The following is a 19,058-nucleotide window of genomic DNA, read 5'->3' as shown; positions in this document are numbered from 1 at the left end:
GAGCACTGGACCTTCGCATTCTGCACGTCCCCGCTCCCAGTTTCCTTGAGTCCAGAATCCTAGCACCCACCTCTCTGCTGAGGGCCAGGTCTAATGTCCCCGTGTCTGCCGGGGATCGACCATCACCTCAAATGCAACGTTTCTTACAGTCACTGTTCGTTCTGCGGCTCCCTTAGAAACGACCTGGCTCTCTCTGCCTGACTTACTTCACTTAGTACGATAATCTCTAGGTCCTATATTCACTATCTTGTAATAAACTATAATGGAAAAGAACACGAAAAAGAATATATATAGGTATGTATAACTGAATCACCGTGCTGTACGCCTGAAACTAACACAACACTGTACATCAACTATACTTCAATTAAAAAACTTTAAGTTAAAAAAAAACAAAAAACAAAACCCTTAACGACCTGGCCCGTGACGAGTGAGGGTTCAGTCACTCAAGCTTAAGTTAGATCTCATGGGCAATCAGCTGTTTGGCCTTGCAGGGCTCTTCTCCCTCCTAAATTCTCACTGTCTTCTTTTCCTGTCTCACCGGCAGGCTGGCTCACAGGCCTGTCACTGCTTAGCTGCAAGAGCTTCCCTCCTGGCCGCTCTCTGGCTCGCGGTGACTCAAAATTCTTACGGAAGCTTGATTGGTGCTCTTAACTTCGCAACTCTGTGCTCCTGTCGCTTTCCTGCTAAGAAACCTCCCAGGGCGCCCCTCTTCTCCATCACCTGAAGCACCCATTCCTCCTCCTGGAATGAAGGCTCTTTTCAAAACGGGCCTTTTGTCGGGGAGGCATGGCATTCCCTTCGCATGTTCTGTTTCAGGCACGATGACTATCATCGTCCCTTTTCAACCTCTGGGCCTTCCCTCTTTTTTTTCTTCCCACCACACCACGCCGCATGTGGGATCTTAGTTCCCCGACCAGGGATCGAACCTGTGCCCCCTGCAGTGGAAGCATGGAGTTTTAACCACTGGACCGCCAGGGAAGTCCCTGGGCCTTTCCCGATAATCCATTCTTTGCAATGCCCAAGCTCTCATCCTCATCTCCATCTGTTTCATCACCAACCTTCAAGGCTTATCTCAGTTGCCTCCCCACCTTGCTGAAACCTCATCACACTTCTGAGGCCTCACCTGTGGTATATGCACAGAAAGGTACTTGTATTTGAACTTGTGACTTGCACGCTACTTGAGTCCCTGGGCCCAGTAGATGCCTGGTGTATCAAACTGAGTGTGGGCAAAGGCTGACTCCATGCTCCCTGGCGCCATGTCCCAGCCACTTCTGGCCCATCACAGCCTTGCTTTCTCTCCTCCTTTTTAAAAATTTTTATTTATTTATTTTTTGGCTGCATTGGGTCTTTGTTGCTGCGTGCGGGCTTTCTCTAGTTGCGGTGAGCAGGGGCTACTCTTTGTTGCGGTGCACGGGCTTCTCGTTGCGGTGGCTTCTCTTGTTGCGGAGCACGGGCTCTAGGCTCGTGGGCTTCAGTAGCTGCGGTGCATGGGCTCAGTAGTTGTGGCGCACGGGCTCAGTTGCTCTGCGGCGTGTGGGATCCTCCCAGACCAGGGCTCGAACCCTTGTCCCCTGCATTGGCAGGTGGATTCTTAACCACTGCGTCACCAGGGAAGTCCTCTCCTCTTTTTAATCAGACACAGGCAATAAATTTGACACAGAAGGAACTGCCCTCCTCTCCCAACCCTCACTAATTTTATGTTTTGTTGGAGGCAAAAGCAAATTTCCAAGATTCAAGTCAATACCAATTTCGAATTATTTCTGCCAGTTGGAAAAGAAAACTTTGAAAAATACATGTGACTTTTTTTTTTCAACTTGGGAAAAAATTTGAAAGCTATAGCCTTTCAAGGAAACAGGATACTTTAAAGAAAAAAAACAAAAAAACACCAGCCTGGCTTTATGTAGTTCAATCCTGTCAAGCTAATCTAATCTTTTGTGACAAAGCAACAGACCTGGTAGATCAAGGGGGAAAACAATAGTTGGAATTTATCTTTGCTGCCTTCAAAACTTTTGATTCCTGGGCCCCAAGATGAGAGAGAGCCAGTTCTAGCTGGGGAACAGAAGTGGCCTCTTTAGGGGGTCAGCCTTGAGCCCAGTGGTCCTGAACATCGCCTAAAAGGGCCAACTGACAGACAAAGGGAACATACTCAAAGTCAGCATTAATCTCAAGGTGGGGTCGGGGGTGTCGATGAATAATCAGCGAGAAAAGGAACACTGGTAATTACTTAAATGATCAACACAAGTGTGCAGTCTTGACTAGAAGAGAGTTCACGTTTGGGGAAAACTACATCATCAATACAGCTTTAGGCTAAGAACAGGAGACTGGTATGAAGCTACATAACACGTAGGAATCCTGCAGTCCTAAATTTGCATTAACTGGGTCCCCTTCCAAACTCCACGGCTAAAGATGGGAAAGAGAATTTGGACAACATTCAAGGGAGAGCCACAGAGGTAATTCAACTAAGGCTGGGACATGGGAATTGAAGACTTCTACCAAAAAGTTAAATGAATTTGGTTTATTGAATTTAGAGATGGACAACCTTATAAGGGCAGTGACAAACAAGAACAGAAATAGGTTTAAGTTATAACACATGAGAATAAAATTAAATGTAAAGAAGACTTTCCTTCGTCTTAAGATTGTTAAGTGGGTTGTTAGAGTAGAACGGATCTCTGTAGGATGGTTGGAGGGTGCTAGGGGTTTACTGATGGGCAGACCCAGAGAACCCCTGAAAATAAGTCTCCACCCCACATTGTTATGAGGTTACTTCAAAGTACAGTTGACCCTTGAACAACACAGGTTTGAAATGCACAGGTCCACGTGTACATGAATTTTTTTCAGTAGTGAATACTGCAGTACTACACAGTCCAAGGTTGGTTGAATCAGCTGATGGGGAATTGCGGTTAAGGAGGAACCACGGATACGGAGGGCTGACTATAAGTTACACATGGATTTTTGACTACACGGAAGTCGGGGCTCTAACCCCCTTGTTGTTCAAGGGTCAACTGTTCTTAAAATCCAAAATGGAAAATAAGAGGCGGCCAGTGCCTCAAGTGTTATAATGGCTTCAGGTTTAGTTGTCATTTATAAAAAGAAATTCAAACACAGAATGAAGCTGTTCGTTAAGACCAGTGTTGGGGACACTAGCAGCGAGCCAGCACTATCCTGTATGTGGGTACAGTGCAGATTTGAGCTGTGGTGCAGCCAGACAGCACACAGGTATTGGGATTCTTTCTATCCTCTCACTTTCACTATCAACAAGCTCCTGATAAAGTCTCTAATCTAAGAAGATGGTAACATTGGAAATTTGAGTGTAGGGCAACCAAAGCTATCAATGTCTGTTCCTGAACACTATCCCGTTCAAACATTTCTCTTTGAGGCGTGATATGGCATGGAGGAAAAAAAGAACACAATGTCCCTGCAACAATGCTGATTACTAATAATCACACAGTCATTTGTATGTAAGTTTTCTTTAAATTTAATCAGTCCTTTATAAAATTTCCCAATTAATTAGTAAAAGATGGCTTATTTTAATAGCCTAAAACATTGGTCACTATTTAAACAGGACATTCTAAAAAAAAAAAAGCAATCACATAATAGTTTATAGTAATTTACAAGTGGATGGTATACATTTAGATACAGAGGTAGAAGTTCACTTTTACAACGTTTCACTAATACACATTTACCAAATTCAAGGCACAAAATAGTTTGCTTTACAAAAAAATACTGTAAAAATGTCATTTGCTGTTCTACAATGTGAATAAAACTTTCAAAAGAATCTTTACACCCTTCCATATGTACTCCACAGTATAAGATTTTTTCCCCCTTGCTAATCATAGTTGGCACAAAAATGGGGACGTTTTTAAATGCAGAAGTTCCCATTTTTAGAAACTGTTTCTTTGCAGAGCTGCTATGTATTCTAGATCAAAGTCCATCCAAAGAAATGAAACACAGCAACTTCCTGAGGAAAGGGCACTTCCTGTATGCAGCAAAATTCATAGGTAGAAAATGTATGATCTTTTTTTGGATCAATAGGTCTCCAGGGGAATAGATACTCAAGGAAAGATCTCAGAGACTCATTTTAAAATTCGACCAACACTGTAGTCGTTATGACTTTAACAAAGAGACCTGATCACCTTTACTGTAACAATCAGACATCATCATCTACTTCCAATTGATAGAGATTTCAAAATGCCATTTTCAAAGAGCTGTACATACAAACACAATGAAAGAGCCACACAGGCTTTGCAAAACTGAAACTTCGAAAACATGAGAAAATATAGCACTATCAGTCCTTGAAGTTGCAAGGGTGTCGATTGGCTAGAGATTAATTACAAGAATTAATAAACTCTATGGGAATTAAGAAAAACCACACACATGAAACACACTGTCGTTATCATCTCGAGACTCCCTGCTCATTCAGAAAAAATAATGGTAGCCTGGAGACATCACACAGCGCTTGTCTAAAAGATAAAACTGGTTTTAGGGTTCTGCCGGAAAAGGACCCCATTGGCAACAGCTTAAGCTCATTTACGCTGATCACATTTTCCAAGCACTCTAGTCGGTTAATTTACACTTTATTTTTTTAAAAAGTTGATTTGAAAAAAAAAAAAAAGTCAATGCGGATTTAGAATCCAGAGAGTATCAGTCATGCTGATGTGGGTCGGAATGAGATATCTTGATCGTCTTCTGGTAGAAGTGATATTCCATACAAAAAAGATCCTTAGATTCCGTTTTTTGCTTCGTTATTGTTTGTGGCTTGTTTTCTCTGAGCGATAAAGGGGTACATACACTTGTCCGCTCCTAGGAACCGATACATACACACAACTGCTTCGAAAGGGAGGATGCTGAAAAGGAAAAGTCACAGTGAGCCCCCGTGAGGCGTGGTGTGTTCCTTACGTTACGGGGCGGACTGGGGAAGACCTGCCGAGGAGGGAGCCCCCTCACACTTACCTCTTCATGAAAGTCACGATGTACATGAGGCGGGGGGTGCAGATCATGGGCTGGTCCGTGAGGATGGCCTTCATAGCCTGCTTCACGCAGTAATCGGGCTTCAGAGGGGGCAGGAAAGGCTCAATTTCTTTCCTGAGAGTTACAAATTCAAAAGACGAAATTAAGAATGAACACAAAATAGGGAAGACTGGAAATACACATCAAAACACGAAGGATGACGTTATCTGAGCAACAGGATTTGGAATTCGTTTTGTTTACTTCGTTGTGCTTTTTCTGTATTTTCTAAATTTTCCTACTATGCACACATTTTATTTGCATAGTCTGGAAAACAAGTTAAAAAAAAGCAGAATTGGTCTGCTTTTCTGTAAAGTGAGAAAGTCGTGTTTTCAACATGCCTTGAAATGTATTTCAAATTACTTTTTTTTTTCTTTCAATTGAAAAAGGAGAGGGTGTCTGGCATAACAGACACTAAACCCAAACAAGATGCCAAACTTTTAAGTATTAAGTGTAGTTCAAATGATGGTGTGTAAACACCAACATAACCTTTCGGAGTGAAATATAAGTCAGCTGTGTGCTTTCCCGGGTGCCTGGAGAGGGAAAGCCGTGGCATTTTCTCCGGGGGTCTCTGAAATGAAGTGCACAGAGACACCCTACCTTCAGCTGAATTCATCCAGGCACCCACTGAAATAACTTAATACAATTTATTCTTTTGACTTTTCATCGTCCCCCCCCCTCGCGCCCCTCCGCAGCGCTGGACACCTGCTGTGATGCTAAACAGGATGCTAAACAGTCTAAGCTCCTCAGACCCCCAGCGTCCGGTCCATCCGTAAGAGGCAAAAAGCAAAGCAACACACACCCCGCCCACACGCGGGAAAAGAGGCAGGGCTGAGTCCGTTCCTGGTCCAGACTTGGAGTCAGCCTGAGATGGAAATGACTCAAATCACCTCCACCTGCTCAGAGCGTGGCCAGGCTCAGGATGTGTCCATATCGGCCCTGACCCATGGGGAACTCGTTTGGTTCTCTCGCTTTGCCTGTCAGATTCGTCCAAGCAGAGATCTCACAGTCAGCATGTCTTTACAAGTGTCCTCTTGATGAGTCACGGCTTTGTTTACTCCGCTTAGCTCAAGTCAGATGTGACTTGACATGGCTATTCCCACACGCCTCCTCCCTCCAAAGTGTGGTGGTATTTCATTTCATGTTTAGAAAATCTCAACGTTTCTTCTCATTCTGTCAGAGTGAATCTAGCTACATACACTCTCTGCAAAAAGGAAGTTCCCAAACCTGGGGTGTCTCATTCAAGGGTCTTTTTGGAAGAAAGACCACCCTCTTCTATGGCAGTGACATTGTTTCGTATCCAAACCAAAGTCGCATTTATGTACTAACGTTAATATTAAAGAAAGAAAATCACTCCTAAAGAAGTAGATTCTAAGGAAAATCCTGAGTATTTGCTCCTTGAAGGTGCAGAGAAGCCGTTTCCTACTGATGCTCATAGGCTACCTTCTGTGAGCTAATACCAGTCCTTGCTTATCAATCGTACATGCCTCAACTTTACAGACCTTGACCAACGAAAGCTACAAGTGAGCTGCCAAACGACAGATACTGAAGTGCGAGGTGGGTTATGGCTGGAGATCTGACTGATTCCACATATTCTCCCAAGATGGAAAGAGGATTTGTTAGAACCGCTTCTTGTCAGTATCAAGGCGCGTCCTTACTGACCTGATTCGGCAGCCCCTGAACATGCCAGTGTCTACAAGGTAAGGGCAAACCAGCGTGGTTTTAATTCCATCCTTCTCCGCAGCCTTTAACTCATGGCTCAGGGATTCATGAAAACCCACGACTCCAAATTTACTGGCGCAGTAATCCTGAGGCAGAGGGGAAAGAGCAGAAATCCTCAGTACGTGTCCACATCCCTGACCCATCCCAAGCTGCCCTGGTCCCGTTACTCCGGTTACATGTTTGATATAAAAGGTTACAGGTGACTAAGCAAAGAAAAGGAGAGCATTTTAAAAGACAGATATCTGATGTGGTTTGGTGCAGAAATAATATTTTCAAAGTAACAGCAGAAACAGATGAACACTTTCTGCCACATCAACGAAGTATCAGGTTACTTTGGGGAAGTTACCACAAAGGACTCTATGAAAGCGAACGAGCTGGAGTTAAAAATGGAGAGAGGCTCGCTTTGAAGTGTCTGGAAAATTTACAAATGGTCTCTTGTTCAGTAAAGGAGACTGAAAAACCAGTTTGTTTAAATTAATGCTAGGAGAACAAAGGCGAGTTTAGCTGGGGTTATAAGCTGTTATGATCCCATTTTCTTTTTAGGGCCAAGTGAAAATGGAAATGATAACTCTACCTTGTAAAGTTAAACTAGAACTTAACCTAAGGACTCATGGTATAGGAAGAAAGTGCTTCTCCATTACCCAACTTTAAAATTAGGAGTTGAAATGTAGAATGTAGAAGCTGTCTCTTCCGCATCCTTTTGCATATTTGCATGGGATGATGTTTTCAGTTTTCCGCTACAGGCACCCGTGGGATGAACAGCACACAGAGCAATATACGTACACACGCTTTGTAACTTGAATTTGGTGAAGAACAGGGTCTGATTAAGCCCAGTTCTACAGACTTAGGATGCAGACACCTGGCATCAGCCCTAAGCATCTCATCTGATGAGCTAACACAAGACAGCTCGCTTTTGGCAAGTGGACCAAAACAGAATGTCAACCTTTGGCCTCATTTATCTGTTCCCTGTGGCACTGCCACTGCCCTCCGGTTTCATCCTGACCCTGCACCTTCCCACTATTGTCAAGCACAACTGCTAATGAAAATGGGGCCATACTGAGGACGGGCCCACCCACTTCTGCTGCTGCTGCTGCTTTGTCAAACTAGTAGAAGTGACTTTATGGCAGAAGACGTCGAGCCACGTGGGTTGCTGGGGAGCATTCCACAGGCAGCACACAGGTAGCGTGCTTCCATGGCCTTTCAGGAACATGTGGGCAGCAGGTACCCTTCCTAGGACTTTGGTGTATTCTTCTCGAGATGAACCGACTGAAAGAAGGACATGCTTTATAATGACAAACCTCAACTCCAGCAGTACTGAACAATCCCAGGGAACTTGCAACGGTCACAATATGACCATGATTAATCTCCAGCATGGTAGGAAGAAAAGCCTTAGTGGTCTGAAAGAAAAGGAAGATTCAAGCTTTAGAACTGACGTTATGGGTTTCACCTAACAAACAACAGCAACGAAAGACAAACAGAAACCCCACAAACCCAAGATCACGAAACAAAGTTTTACCCACACGTTACATTTCCCAACCTGTTTGAAAATATTTTACATTTATCAAAAAGAGACGATCCTTTAGGCGTCTGGTTCACTTAGCACCGTATCATCGGCATGGCAGGCCTGTTATAAGCCGTGACCAACAAGACTGTAACACAAGAGCTTTCGGGGACAATGTCCAGAGATGAAAAGAAAGCCATTAGGAGAAGGCTCTTTATCACCTTTCAAGTGATAGTTATCTGCTAATCTAAACTACTCCCAGGTCAGAGATCTTTTCATGCTCTGACACTTCAGTGCAGCATCTCATGGTCTGTGAGGGACCTCCCGCTTACCCACGAATAGAAGCCTCGTGTAATGTTTACCTCATGGGCTGTGTCTACACAGCAACAGACCCATGAATGAAGAGATATTCCAGAAGCATCTTCCAGCATCCAAGCTGTATTATCCAAGTATGCTCACAGGAGGTAAAGTATTTTAGGTGTAAAAAAAGGAGGGTAAAGTACAGAATCATTTTAATGAAAAATGTGTCCTAACACTAACTCTGCTGTGACAATTTATAGCATTTGAATGACCACACTCCACTGTGGGGTATACTGGGGGGTGACTTCCCCACGGAGGCAGGTGACTGGCCACTCAGGGGGCAGAGCACGTGGCAGAAGCTCCAGGGCGGTGGACCCAAAAGGCGGCATCGATTTCTCATTCACTGAACTTCTCTTTTCTCTCTAGCTTTCTTGCCTTCCAGATGCAAGGTTGTATTTTTTTTTTAATTACTTCAAATTGCTTAACATGATCCATTAACTACTCCACCAGGCTCCCAACAGTTTTATAACCTGCTTCTTAAAAGAAAGCAGCAAAGAGCAATCTGTCCACTGCTGAGTTATAGCCCACTGCCAACACAGCTTCCCATGATTTATGAAGTTAAAGAAACCCAAACACTGACCAGTGGACTTAAAGGAGAGTTGCATTCCCTTCTCAGAGGATTTCCCGGCTAACAGATTGCTGAATTTTTGCATACATAGCTATTTGTTTTGATAGCTTCTGCATGTACAAGATCAAACAGTCATTCCATTAATTTTGAAATTTTTCCATGTCCCAATCCATGATGCGTTCAGTTGCCAGATGAATCTTTGTGAAATACCCCAAGGTCTTCCCCAGTCTGACTCCTGATCATCACATAACCCCCTGGTCCCCACTTATATCCATGTGTCTGGGCCTCCTCACTGCTGTTACCTGTGTCACGCTTATTCTCACCTGTAAGGTTTTACCCATGAGCTCAACTCTTCTCTGACAATCTACCCCGATGCCCTGCTATATAATTCAAAGTGTAATATTCATCACATATTTACATGGCCTCTCATGCTTTTCAAAGTGCTTTATGTTAATTATGTCACCAGAGTCTCTCAATAATTCTCTATCACAGGTAGTTATGGTATTAAGCCTTTATCTAACATTATCCTATTCACCTTAACTTTGTCCATATTTCTTTAAGACATATAATCAGTATCATTCACTGTAACATATAATTATGTTCTGCGGTGCTTTGTTTTGTTTTGTCCTTTTAGTCTACAGCACCTGGAAACTTCAGGCTTTAGAGCTTATATATGGGGACAGAATTTCAATATAGTAACATCACAAGGAAGCTTATCTATTCCAATCTAAACTACAATCTAAACTACTATCTAAACTACTATCTAAACTACTATCCTTAAGTAATCAGGCCTATAAGTCTTATTTTAGATATCTGATTATAATTAATTGTTCCTCAATTAGCTAAAAGGTATAAAATTTAGTCTTGACATTATCCAGAGACCACATCTAAGTTTTAAAAGTTTGCTTTAGTCTTGAAAGACAGGGATAGATTTAGTATGAAGGTCTTATTTTTAAGTTAAGTAAGTAGAAGGACTCAAGAGTACATCCTAAGAAATTACACACAGTACAGAATACCAGTAGGAATTTTCTACTTGGTTACCTGACAAATCCGAATCGCTGACCGTGCTCGTTCCCAGCCTGTTTCCACACTAACTCTACCCGGTGGCCAGGCCTGACTAGAAACCCAGACACCCAGTGGGCGGGCTCTAATGACTTCTCCATGTTCGTGTTCCATGTTGGTGCCTGCAGGTGTTAAATGACTAATCCAGATCCCCAGCGCATATGAAGGTAGGTGACAGAAGATTACCAAATTCCTCACTGTTTTGATTTTATTTTTTTAAGCCTTCATTGAATTTGTTACAATATTGCTTCTGTTTTATGTTTTGGTCTTTTGGCTGCAAGGCACGTGGGATCTTAGCTCCCGTACCAGGGACCGAACCTGCACCCCCTGCACTGGAAGGCAAAGTCTCAACCACAGGACCGCCAGGGAAGTCCCTCCTCACTGTTTTTAAGTTTAATTTCTTGCAAAGTTCTGAAACGGATTCATGTCCCCTCCTGACCTGGCAGAAGTAGCTTATTCATTCAACAAGTATTTCCTGAACACCTACTACGTGCAGGTCTTGTATTATGATCTGGCCAAGCGATGACAGGTAACATGGCAGCAGGTCTCATTCCCGTCTCTAAGGAGAATTTATCCTCACCAGCATGTAACTGTGTTACATCAGTACATCAAATATACAAGTTTTAGTTTATCCTTTACAAAAGCAGGGTGTTATAGCTACATATGCTAAAAACTGTGATTTGGGGGGCTTCCCTGGTGGTGCAGTGGTTGAGAGTCCGCCTGCCGATGCAGGGGACACGGGTTCATGCCCCGGTCCGGGAGGATCCCACATGCTGCGGAGCGGCGGGGCCCGTGAGCCATGGCCACTGAGCCTGCGCATCCGGAGCCTGTCCTCCACAACGGGAGAGGCCACAACAGTGAGAGGCCCGCGTACCGCAAAAAAAACAAAAACAAAAAACAAACAAACAAAACAAAAAAACCCTGTGATTTGGGCCTGCTTCCCTCCCTTCACCCCCCCACCAAAGTAGTTTGGAGGGACATTTAAGCTACTGGTTTTGCACTTAAAGGAAATAAGAAAAAAGAGAGAAACAAAAGAATCCAAATATAGCTATGTGGCTAAAGTGTTTTCCAACTGTGGGTTGTAAACATATTTTTTAGGGAAATAGGCTTCACTTTAAGCTGCTAGTAAAGTGTGGCACAGGTCTGTCTGTTTTAGTATGAAGCTTTCTTTTAAGAGGAAGGGGTTGATTTTTTTAAAAAAGGGCTGTGGTAGGTCAACACTTCTTATAAACTCTGTGCCTCCTGCCTCATCCGGGACCTTCTGTAGAAACAAAATCCAGCGTGCCACTGTGCTTTCCACATGCCAAGACAAAGGTCTATGCTCTTTATTTAGAAAGGCTCACCACTTACACGTCTACTACTACAGTTATTACAACTACTAGCAATGTCGGAAACACCAGACAAGGTGCTGGGGAAACTGGGAGGGGAGGAAAGCCATCCAAGGGCCGGGAGGCCTTGGGACCCAGACTGGTTGTCTTCCAAAGCTGGTGGCCACCACTCAGCTCCTACTGGATGCCGGGTGAAGGCAAGCCTGGGGGAAGAGCGTTCATACCGGGGACACTCAGGTTTCCTTTTAAACCCGAGCTTGCAGGGCTCAGGCTGGAGCCTGATCCATGTGACCGAGCCCTGAGGCTGTTAATCATTTCCTTTGCTGCCCGAGTGGAGGCGAGCAATTACGGCCCGGGCCTTCTTTCCACAACCAAACCCCTGCCTTGTGTCTGGGGCACATTACCAAATGAACTTTGATCAACACGAAGTCTAGTCCTTACGTTATGAGAAAAAGTGCTGTAAATGGGTGGTGAGAAAGCGTCACGCTCTCGGGAACTTTCCCGAGTAACCCGACGAGTTTTCTTTTCTAATTACTCTTGCCCTCAACAGTCTGGTGGGTGACATCTGAGCGAGCACAGCACAGTCTGTCCTTGACACCGTTTGACAGCACAAAGAAATCTGGCACTCTGTGATGAATTATTAATGTGCACAAATATTGTAGCACGTATGAAATGGGGACCAGCAAGAGGTGAAGTGCTAGTTGCCATGACACCAGTCAGTTCAAGCTCAGGTTCGTGATCTTTGTCTGAGACTCGTTAGAAGAACGAGCAAAGCTGCGGCACACACCCAAATGGCTTGAGCGTAAATTCACGCACGTGCTGCCGACAGTGAATCTGAGACGGGCAGCTCCGCCGGACACCGGGACCGTTGTGTTCTCTTACTGTAAGGACGAATTATCCAGATCGGGAGTTACCAGCTGCTAAAGGGATGGCTAAAGGGAGGACATTTGATCAGTCACCAGAGTTAGCTGGTCCCAACAGTGGGTGGCAAGGTTAGCTAGATGTTTAGTCTAAGTCAGAGAACCGCACTCTGAGCTCTGTCCTCTTATTCAAATGTCTGAGACACAGGGGAGGACATCTAGATCGTCATGAGGAAAATGTGGTTGACTCTTGACCTGGGGGCGGGGGAGTCTCAGAGTCAGCAACCAATTTGTATGTTCAGTGAGGCAATTTAGAATTGGAAGGGACCCAGGGATTATTTTATCTGCAAAAGAGAAAACTCTTTCAGTAATGGATCCTGGCTAAAAAGTATGATGATAGACCTTTGATTACCTGTGATTAATTTTATCACAAGACCATATCCAATACCATAAGCTGCCAGGCTGACAGGGTTGCTAAGTGACTAAAAAGAAAAAAAAGAACGGAAGGAAGGAAGGAAGGGATGAAGGAAGAGGATATTCAGACAGACACTGACATTCCTACGAAACATGCTTCACAAGTTTAATATCTCCATAGCTCCTCGGGGTTCCTCTTCAAAGCACTGGGCACTTTGAAAGATAACTGTAAAGGTCATATTTATAATATAAACAAGAACTTCTTAAACAGAAGTGTGACTGGACACAGACATGACATGTCATATCTTGAGAAATCTTTGAATGTTAGGTTTACGCCAAATTAACTCCCAACAGTTCCAACCCTCCAGATCATTCCTGGTGCTCTTAATGACAGACTGCAACGCAGAGCCCGCAGCTGCACTGTCAGGACAAATTAACCTAAAGTTAAACAAAAGAGAACGCGAAGAAATGTGGTATCCGGCAAAGGCCGACTTTTGAAATTTCAAGATTGACGACACTTTAAAGGTATAGGTAAAACACTCAGAATGTTTTCCATATTTGCAAGCTATTCAAGGATAATGGATACTAAGGGAAAAGCAAAGCTAATTCCTCACAGTTAGGAAAAGGCCTCAAACTCTGTTTCTGTGCATTGGCATGACTGTCCTGTGGTCCATTCAAGAAAAGGTATCTTTTTAAAAGAATCATTTTGAAGTGTTTCTCTCAGTTGAATGTCCAAGAAACAGAAAACTTTCATTTCTAAAGGGGACCAAAAATCGTATTACAATGGGAAAAGGCTTAACACCATGAGCACATGTACAGTACAGTTTTCTGATGTATTTATGTTTAAGGATTTTCAGAGTCTCCAAATAGCAGCAATATATATGATCTGGAAAAAATGCGATCAAGACTCCATTGAACAAAGAACGTTTAACTGGACATCCCTATGGTACCCCTCCAAATGGTTCAGCGACTCTCCTTGGTGTTTTGCTGTTTCCGCCTGCCGCTGTGAGAGTAACTTATCTTTGTCGGGATCACAGAGGAACATACTGCTTATTTACAAGGCTAAAATGACATCTGGTGGCACTCTTCTATGAAAATTCAGTCACTTCTGGAAAACGATGATTCAAGAGTACAAACTATTGAAGGTGCTGAAAATACAGGGAACTGGGCTTAAAAGGCTATTTAATAGGGTTAATCATTAGTGTGCTCAAAGATTAAAGAAAGGGTGACATACTCCCAAGCTAATCTGGGAAAGGAACCCATGGCTAAGTATTCTTAATCCAGTAGATTTACAGGTATCTGCTTCATCAACGTACTGAGCACCAAACTCCAGAAACTTCACTTTGACCACAGAAAGTGTAACTTGAAATTTTTCATTACAAAACTATCTTCAACTAGGAAGTAAAACCCAAATCTGTATTTGTTAGCAATAAACTGACTTTAAATATTTTCGTTGCCGTTGACAGCACAAATTCTGAAATTCATGTAATTCGATGACAGCTTTTTTTTTTTTTTCTTTCCTATGTGGGTGTGTTTGTAGAGACAAGAAAGGTCTCCAGACAAATTGTGCAACAGAGCCCCAAGGTACTGAAACCTGGAACGACTCTCAGACTTAAAATGTTCATGAAAATCTCTACCTGCTGGACACAAAATATTCTCTCTTTAGCTATAGAGAAGAATTTGTCATAAACGTCAAATTCACATCAATGTTACATCTACTGTCCTTTTTGTTATTATTTTGAGGCCACAGGGATTGGTTTAACATTTAGGGGCATCAGCAGTTAATACTTAACGCACATGCACGAGTACACGCCTACAGTTGCCCTGCAACCAAGGAGCTGATAAAAGAGCGAGGCTTTTCAAATGAACACCTAGATGATGACGCCATTAGTTATTCAGCAAAAATAAATGCTTCATTAACTTGCCTTCCCACTGTTAAAACATGGGATGAATCTACCCCAAGGCAGCAACTCAGGTATCAACACTCCCTGACACTTCGGAGTTCCCTGTGCAGAAATACCAGAAAGGAGGGGACTTAAAACTCAATCTGGAAAGTACACTGGCCTTTAGGGTCCAGAAACCACATGGTCCTGTCAATCACTTAACCTTCCTCGTTACTTGACCTCTCTTGGCTTAACTCATTTGTGAGACAAAAAGGAGATCTCCGAGGTTTCTCAGCTCAAAAATGTTACGACGGCTTATATCCAATAATTCGTTCTTTCTTACCACGTGTTCGATACACAAGTCGTAACACAGAGGTATTAGTTGCCTAAGACTTTCATAAATGACTCAATAAGGTGTCAACTCCATTAGTGCAGTTGCCGGCATCTGGTGAGCAGTAAAAATATCTATTCATTCAACACTTATATGTTGTCATGGCTGTGCCTTTTCAAATAATGCAATGTGAATCCATGCCTCTTATATGTTAAAAAAAACTACAATCATCGTTTTTCTGTCTTTTACTTGAGTCCATGGAAGCTCAATGTTTTAAAAGGAACGATGAATGCTGCACACTGGTTCTGAAAGGCTGCTTTCTCTGACCCTCCCCCTGGCTGAGTCCTAGATGATCAAAGGAGTGTTCCCCAAGCCCCTGACCCGATTTAGTAACTCTTTACAGAGTAGTGAAAATAGCCCACAAAATTGCAGCCAAATAGCCTGCTAAACAACAGGTTGTCATTAATCCCTCTGCTTTGCCCCGAACTCAAATCACATCGCCGAAACTGTAATGAAAACAGACCTTCCACAGGGCAGAGGCTTCGGTTCTGCTCGAGTGACTGGCAACTACTTCCATGAGGCATAACCACGTGCATGTGAGCTCAGCCCCTGCTTAGGCCATCTGAAGTGGCAGGACCCAGCCCGCGCCCAACCCAAAGGCCACAGCCCAGCAAAGCCCCCGTGATCCCCTTCCGTCACCCTTCGTATTTCATCTGTGCAAAGGGTTCAAATTCTTCTCTGCTTTCCAGGGTGCTTACTGTGGAGGCTTTATAGAAAATTACATCTTTACCTAAACTCCAGATACATAAAATCAAGAGGTTACCCCTGAAAACTCACTTTATTCTTAGGCACGCACTGTAACAACTTAGAACTTACTCACTGTGTAAGGGGGTCTATGAGATACCTGTATTGTGCTAGGCATTGTTAAAAAAACAAAACAAACAAAAACTTTGCAAACCTCTTAAAGACACTTAAGGATTGTAAAAAGCCACCTTTTCTAGAAATCAGTTCTCAAACGATGCTACACATTGGAATTATCCGGGGGAGGTGTTCCTTCTGAGGCCCAGGCATACCCGGGAGGGAATCTGGCCGCGGAAGGCGACACTCCCCAGGTGACTTGACTATGCAGCCACGTTTGAGAGCCAGTGTTCTAGAAGAGGGCATCTCAGCCTCAGCCCCTTGGACATTTTGTGCTGGGTAATTTTCCATTGTGGGGACTGTCCTGTGCGTTGTACAGTGTTTAGCAGCATCCCCAGACTCTACCCACTAGATGCCAGTAATAACCCCACCAGTTCTGACAACGGGAAATGTCTTCAGATGTGGCCAAATGCCCCTGAGGGGAAAAGAGCCCCATGAGAACCACTCTTTAGAAGGAACGTGAACATTAGCAAATCAAGTTCCATATAGTCCCGTGATGATTTTTTCTAAGCTCTAAGTCTCATATTGTAATGACATTTTCTAGCTTTGCAAGACATTCTAGGCTTAAAAAAATTTCACGTCTTAAATATGGGCTCAAAAGCCCATTGTAGTTTACATGCCAATACCTTCAAACCACCACTCTACCCCTAAATTCAGAAATACCACTGAAGGGAGATAACGCTGACAGTCTGCAGGGGCTAGGAGCAGAGAAGCAGGGTGCACGAGAGGCAAGGTCTCTGCCCTCCTGCAACCTATTTCCAGACAGCTGTTTGGTCCTGGGCAGGAAGAACACAGCTCTTCAGTGCATAGCCTTGACTCTGTACCATGATGTTTATGGCTTTGGAAACTCCATCCTGGGCACAGCAACCAAGGGGGATAGTGAGCAAGAGAGCACCTGGGCTCCCCCTTTAACAATGGCCTGGAACCCAAATAAAAAAACAAAAACAACACCTAGACAAGGCGGACCCTAGAGTGCATGGTGTAGTATTTTCCTAGTCTACAAAAACCCTAAAGGGCTAATTAGCTCAGGGAATAAAATAAAATAAAATAAAAAAAAGCAGAGAATATTGAGAAAGTGGGAAGGGAAATATGTGCTCAAGAGCCATTCCTCCTCACACTTTGATGTGCACAAGAATTACCTGGGATCTGAATCAAATGCAGACTCTGATCCAGTAGGTCTGGGAGAGGAGAGGGCCTGAGAGCTTGCTTTTCTAACATGCAGCCTGATGGGGTGATGCTGTTGCTGCCATTCTGGACCGCAGGCTGAGCCTAAGGTTGTAGCCTGAGCCAGGTCATGTCTACTCTAAACCTCAAGTGGCTTCAGATCAATTTCTCCTAGAAATTCAGCAAGTAAAGGCAGACTAACTTCTCTGCCCTCTATCCTACCTGTGTTCTCTGAACCACCGTATTTATTAGGGGTTGAGAGGCCCCATTCTCCACTTCCCACATCCTTTCCCCAGTAATGTTTATCAGACAAATGCCAGTTCAAATTGATGCCAAGATCCCTGGGAGCTTTGTATGGGCTACTATGGGAGTTTACAGACTGACTGTATGTATATTTGCCTTGGATCCATTTTTAGCACTAGCAAGCCCCTCTGCTGTGGTTTGAATGTTTGTGTCCCTCCAAAATTCATGTTGAAACCTAATGCCCAATGTGGTGTTGTTAGGTCGGGAGGGTGGAGCCCTCATGAGTGGGATAAGTGCCCTTATAAAAGAGACCCCAGAGAGATCCCTCACCCCCTTCCACCGTGTGAGGTTACAGCAAAGACAGCTGTCTACAAACCAGGGAGTTGGTCCTCACCAGACGCCACATCTCCCGGAACCTTGACCTTCGACTTTCAGCCTCCAGAACTGTGAGCAATAAATTCCTGTAGTTTATAAGCCACTCAGTCCATGGTAATCTGCTAGAGCTGCCCAAATGGACTAAGACACCCCTGACCCCATTAGAACAGCTCTCAAAAGGAGACCTAGAAGATTTCAAAATCCTTCCCCCTTACTCACAGAGGCTTTGAGGGCTTAGCTTTCAAGACACGGAATTTAGACCCTTTTAGCCTCAGCATTTATTTACCTTTTAAATTTTCCACATTTACCTTTCTGAAGCTTTCACGCTTTGGTAAGCCTGTGAGAAAACCCTACCTAGGAAAAAGTTACCCCTTTAAAAGTCAGATACTTGGGCCACAAGTTTGGACACCATCAGCTGGCCAAAACTGCACGATTTTGAGAATCCATGATTAGCATTTCCAAAGCAAATCTCGCAGTTACCTGGAATTCTGCTCTCAAAAGAATATTATGTAACAGAATAAAGGTTTTATATTTTCCAGGAGATAAGCTTAAAACAAACAAAAGCCTAAACTAAAACCACACTGTTATTGCCATTTCAGTTCCAAGTATTTATAGAACTTTGTTCAGCCAGTCTGTAGAAAAGCCCTTTTTATTCATTACTTTTTATGTCTGTCCTGTCAATGTTGACATGCAAACTAGGAAGAGAAGGAAGCTGAGTGACCAAGGATACACCACACTCTTGTCAATGAAGTAACCATCTCAGACACAGACCATGGAAAATTACAGAAAAGGGAGAGAAGAACACATGAATTGGGCTTTGGTAATAAAATTCTAGTGTGGTATTGGGTCTTTAGAATTTTACATGTTTGTCTAATTTATGAAGCAAACTTTCCGGGGATATTAAGCTAGGGTTAATTAGTCATTGCTAAACTAACCGTGCTAATAAAAAAAAAAAAATCAACATTTGAAGGTGGATTCTTACATTATACCACAGGGCACAAGCACAAGTGACTCCTAGGAGAATCTACCAGGAGCTTTGAACATGTAGCCCAGATAAGTATTTGTAGAGCTTCTAAACTAAGTCCTAGGCTGAGGGTCTGGGTCCTAGCTTCTTCCTTCCCCAGTGGTGACCTTAGGCAAGTCCCATAACCTCTCTCGGTTTGTTTCCTCATCCATAAAAATGGGGATATTGGCTCTACTTAATTCAGAGTTGCTATGAGGAGCAAATGAGAGAAAAGTGTTTATGAAAGGGCTTTGTAAAATTTAAGTGCTATGTACAAGTAGAGTAAATGTACCCAAGGCTAATTAAGCATATATTTATAGGC

General features: G+C 43.4%; 1 protein-coding gene across 1 annotated transcript in view; it reads right to left on the bottom strand.

Annotated features, from left to right (window-relative positions):
* Positions 1 to 2,500: 2,500 nt before the first annotated feature.
* The window catches only part of RDH10 (retinol dehydrogenase 10), a 28,086-nt gene continuing 11,528 nt past the window's right edge, over positions 2,501 to 19,058 (bottom strand). The window contains exons 3-6 of the mRNA XM_060127388.1: positions 8,025 to 8,123; positions 6,667 to 6,812; positions 4,951 to 5,082; positions 2,501 to 4,844 (exon numbers count right to left, since the gene is read on the bottom strand). Of these exons, the coding sequence (XP_059983371.1) occupies positions 4,721 to 4,844; positions 4,951 to 5,082; positions 6,667 to 6,812; positions 8,025 to 8,123 (501 nt within the window). The 3' untranslated portion in view covers positions 2,501 to 4,720. The remainder of the gene's footprint in view (positions 4,845 to 4,950; positions 5,083 to 6,666; positions 6,813 to 8,024; positions 8,124 to 19,058) is intronic.

This window comes from Lagenorhynchus albirostris, chromosome 17, assembly GCF_949774975.1.
Source record: "Lagenorhynchus albirostris chromosome 17, mLagAlb1.1, whole genome shotgun sequence".
Lineage (NCBI taxonomy): Eukaryota > Metazoa > Chordata > Mammalia > Artiodactyla > Delphinidae > Lagenorhynchus > Lagenorhynchus albirostris.
This window is presented reverse-complemented; position numbering and strand designations above follow the sequence as displayed.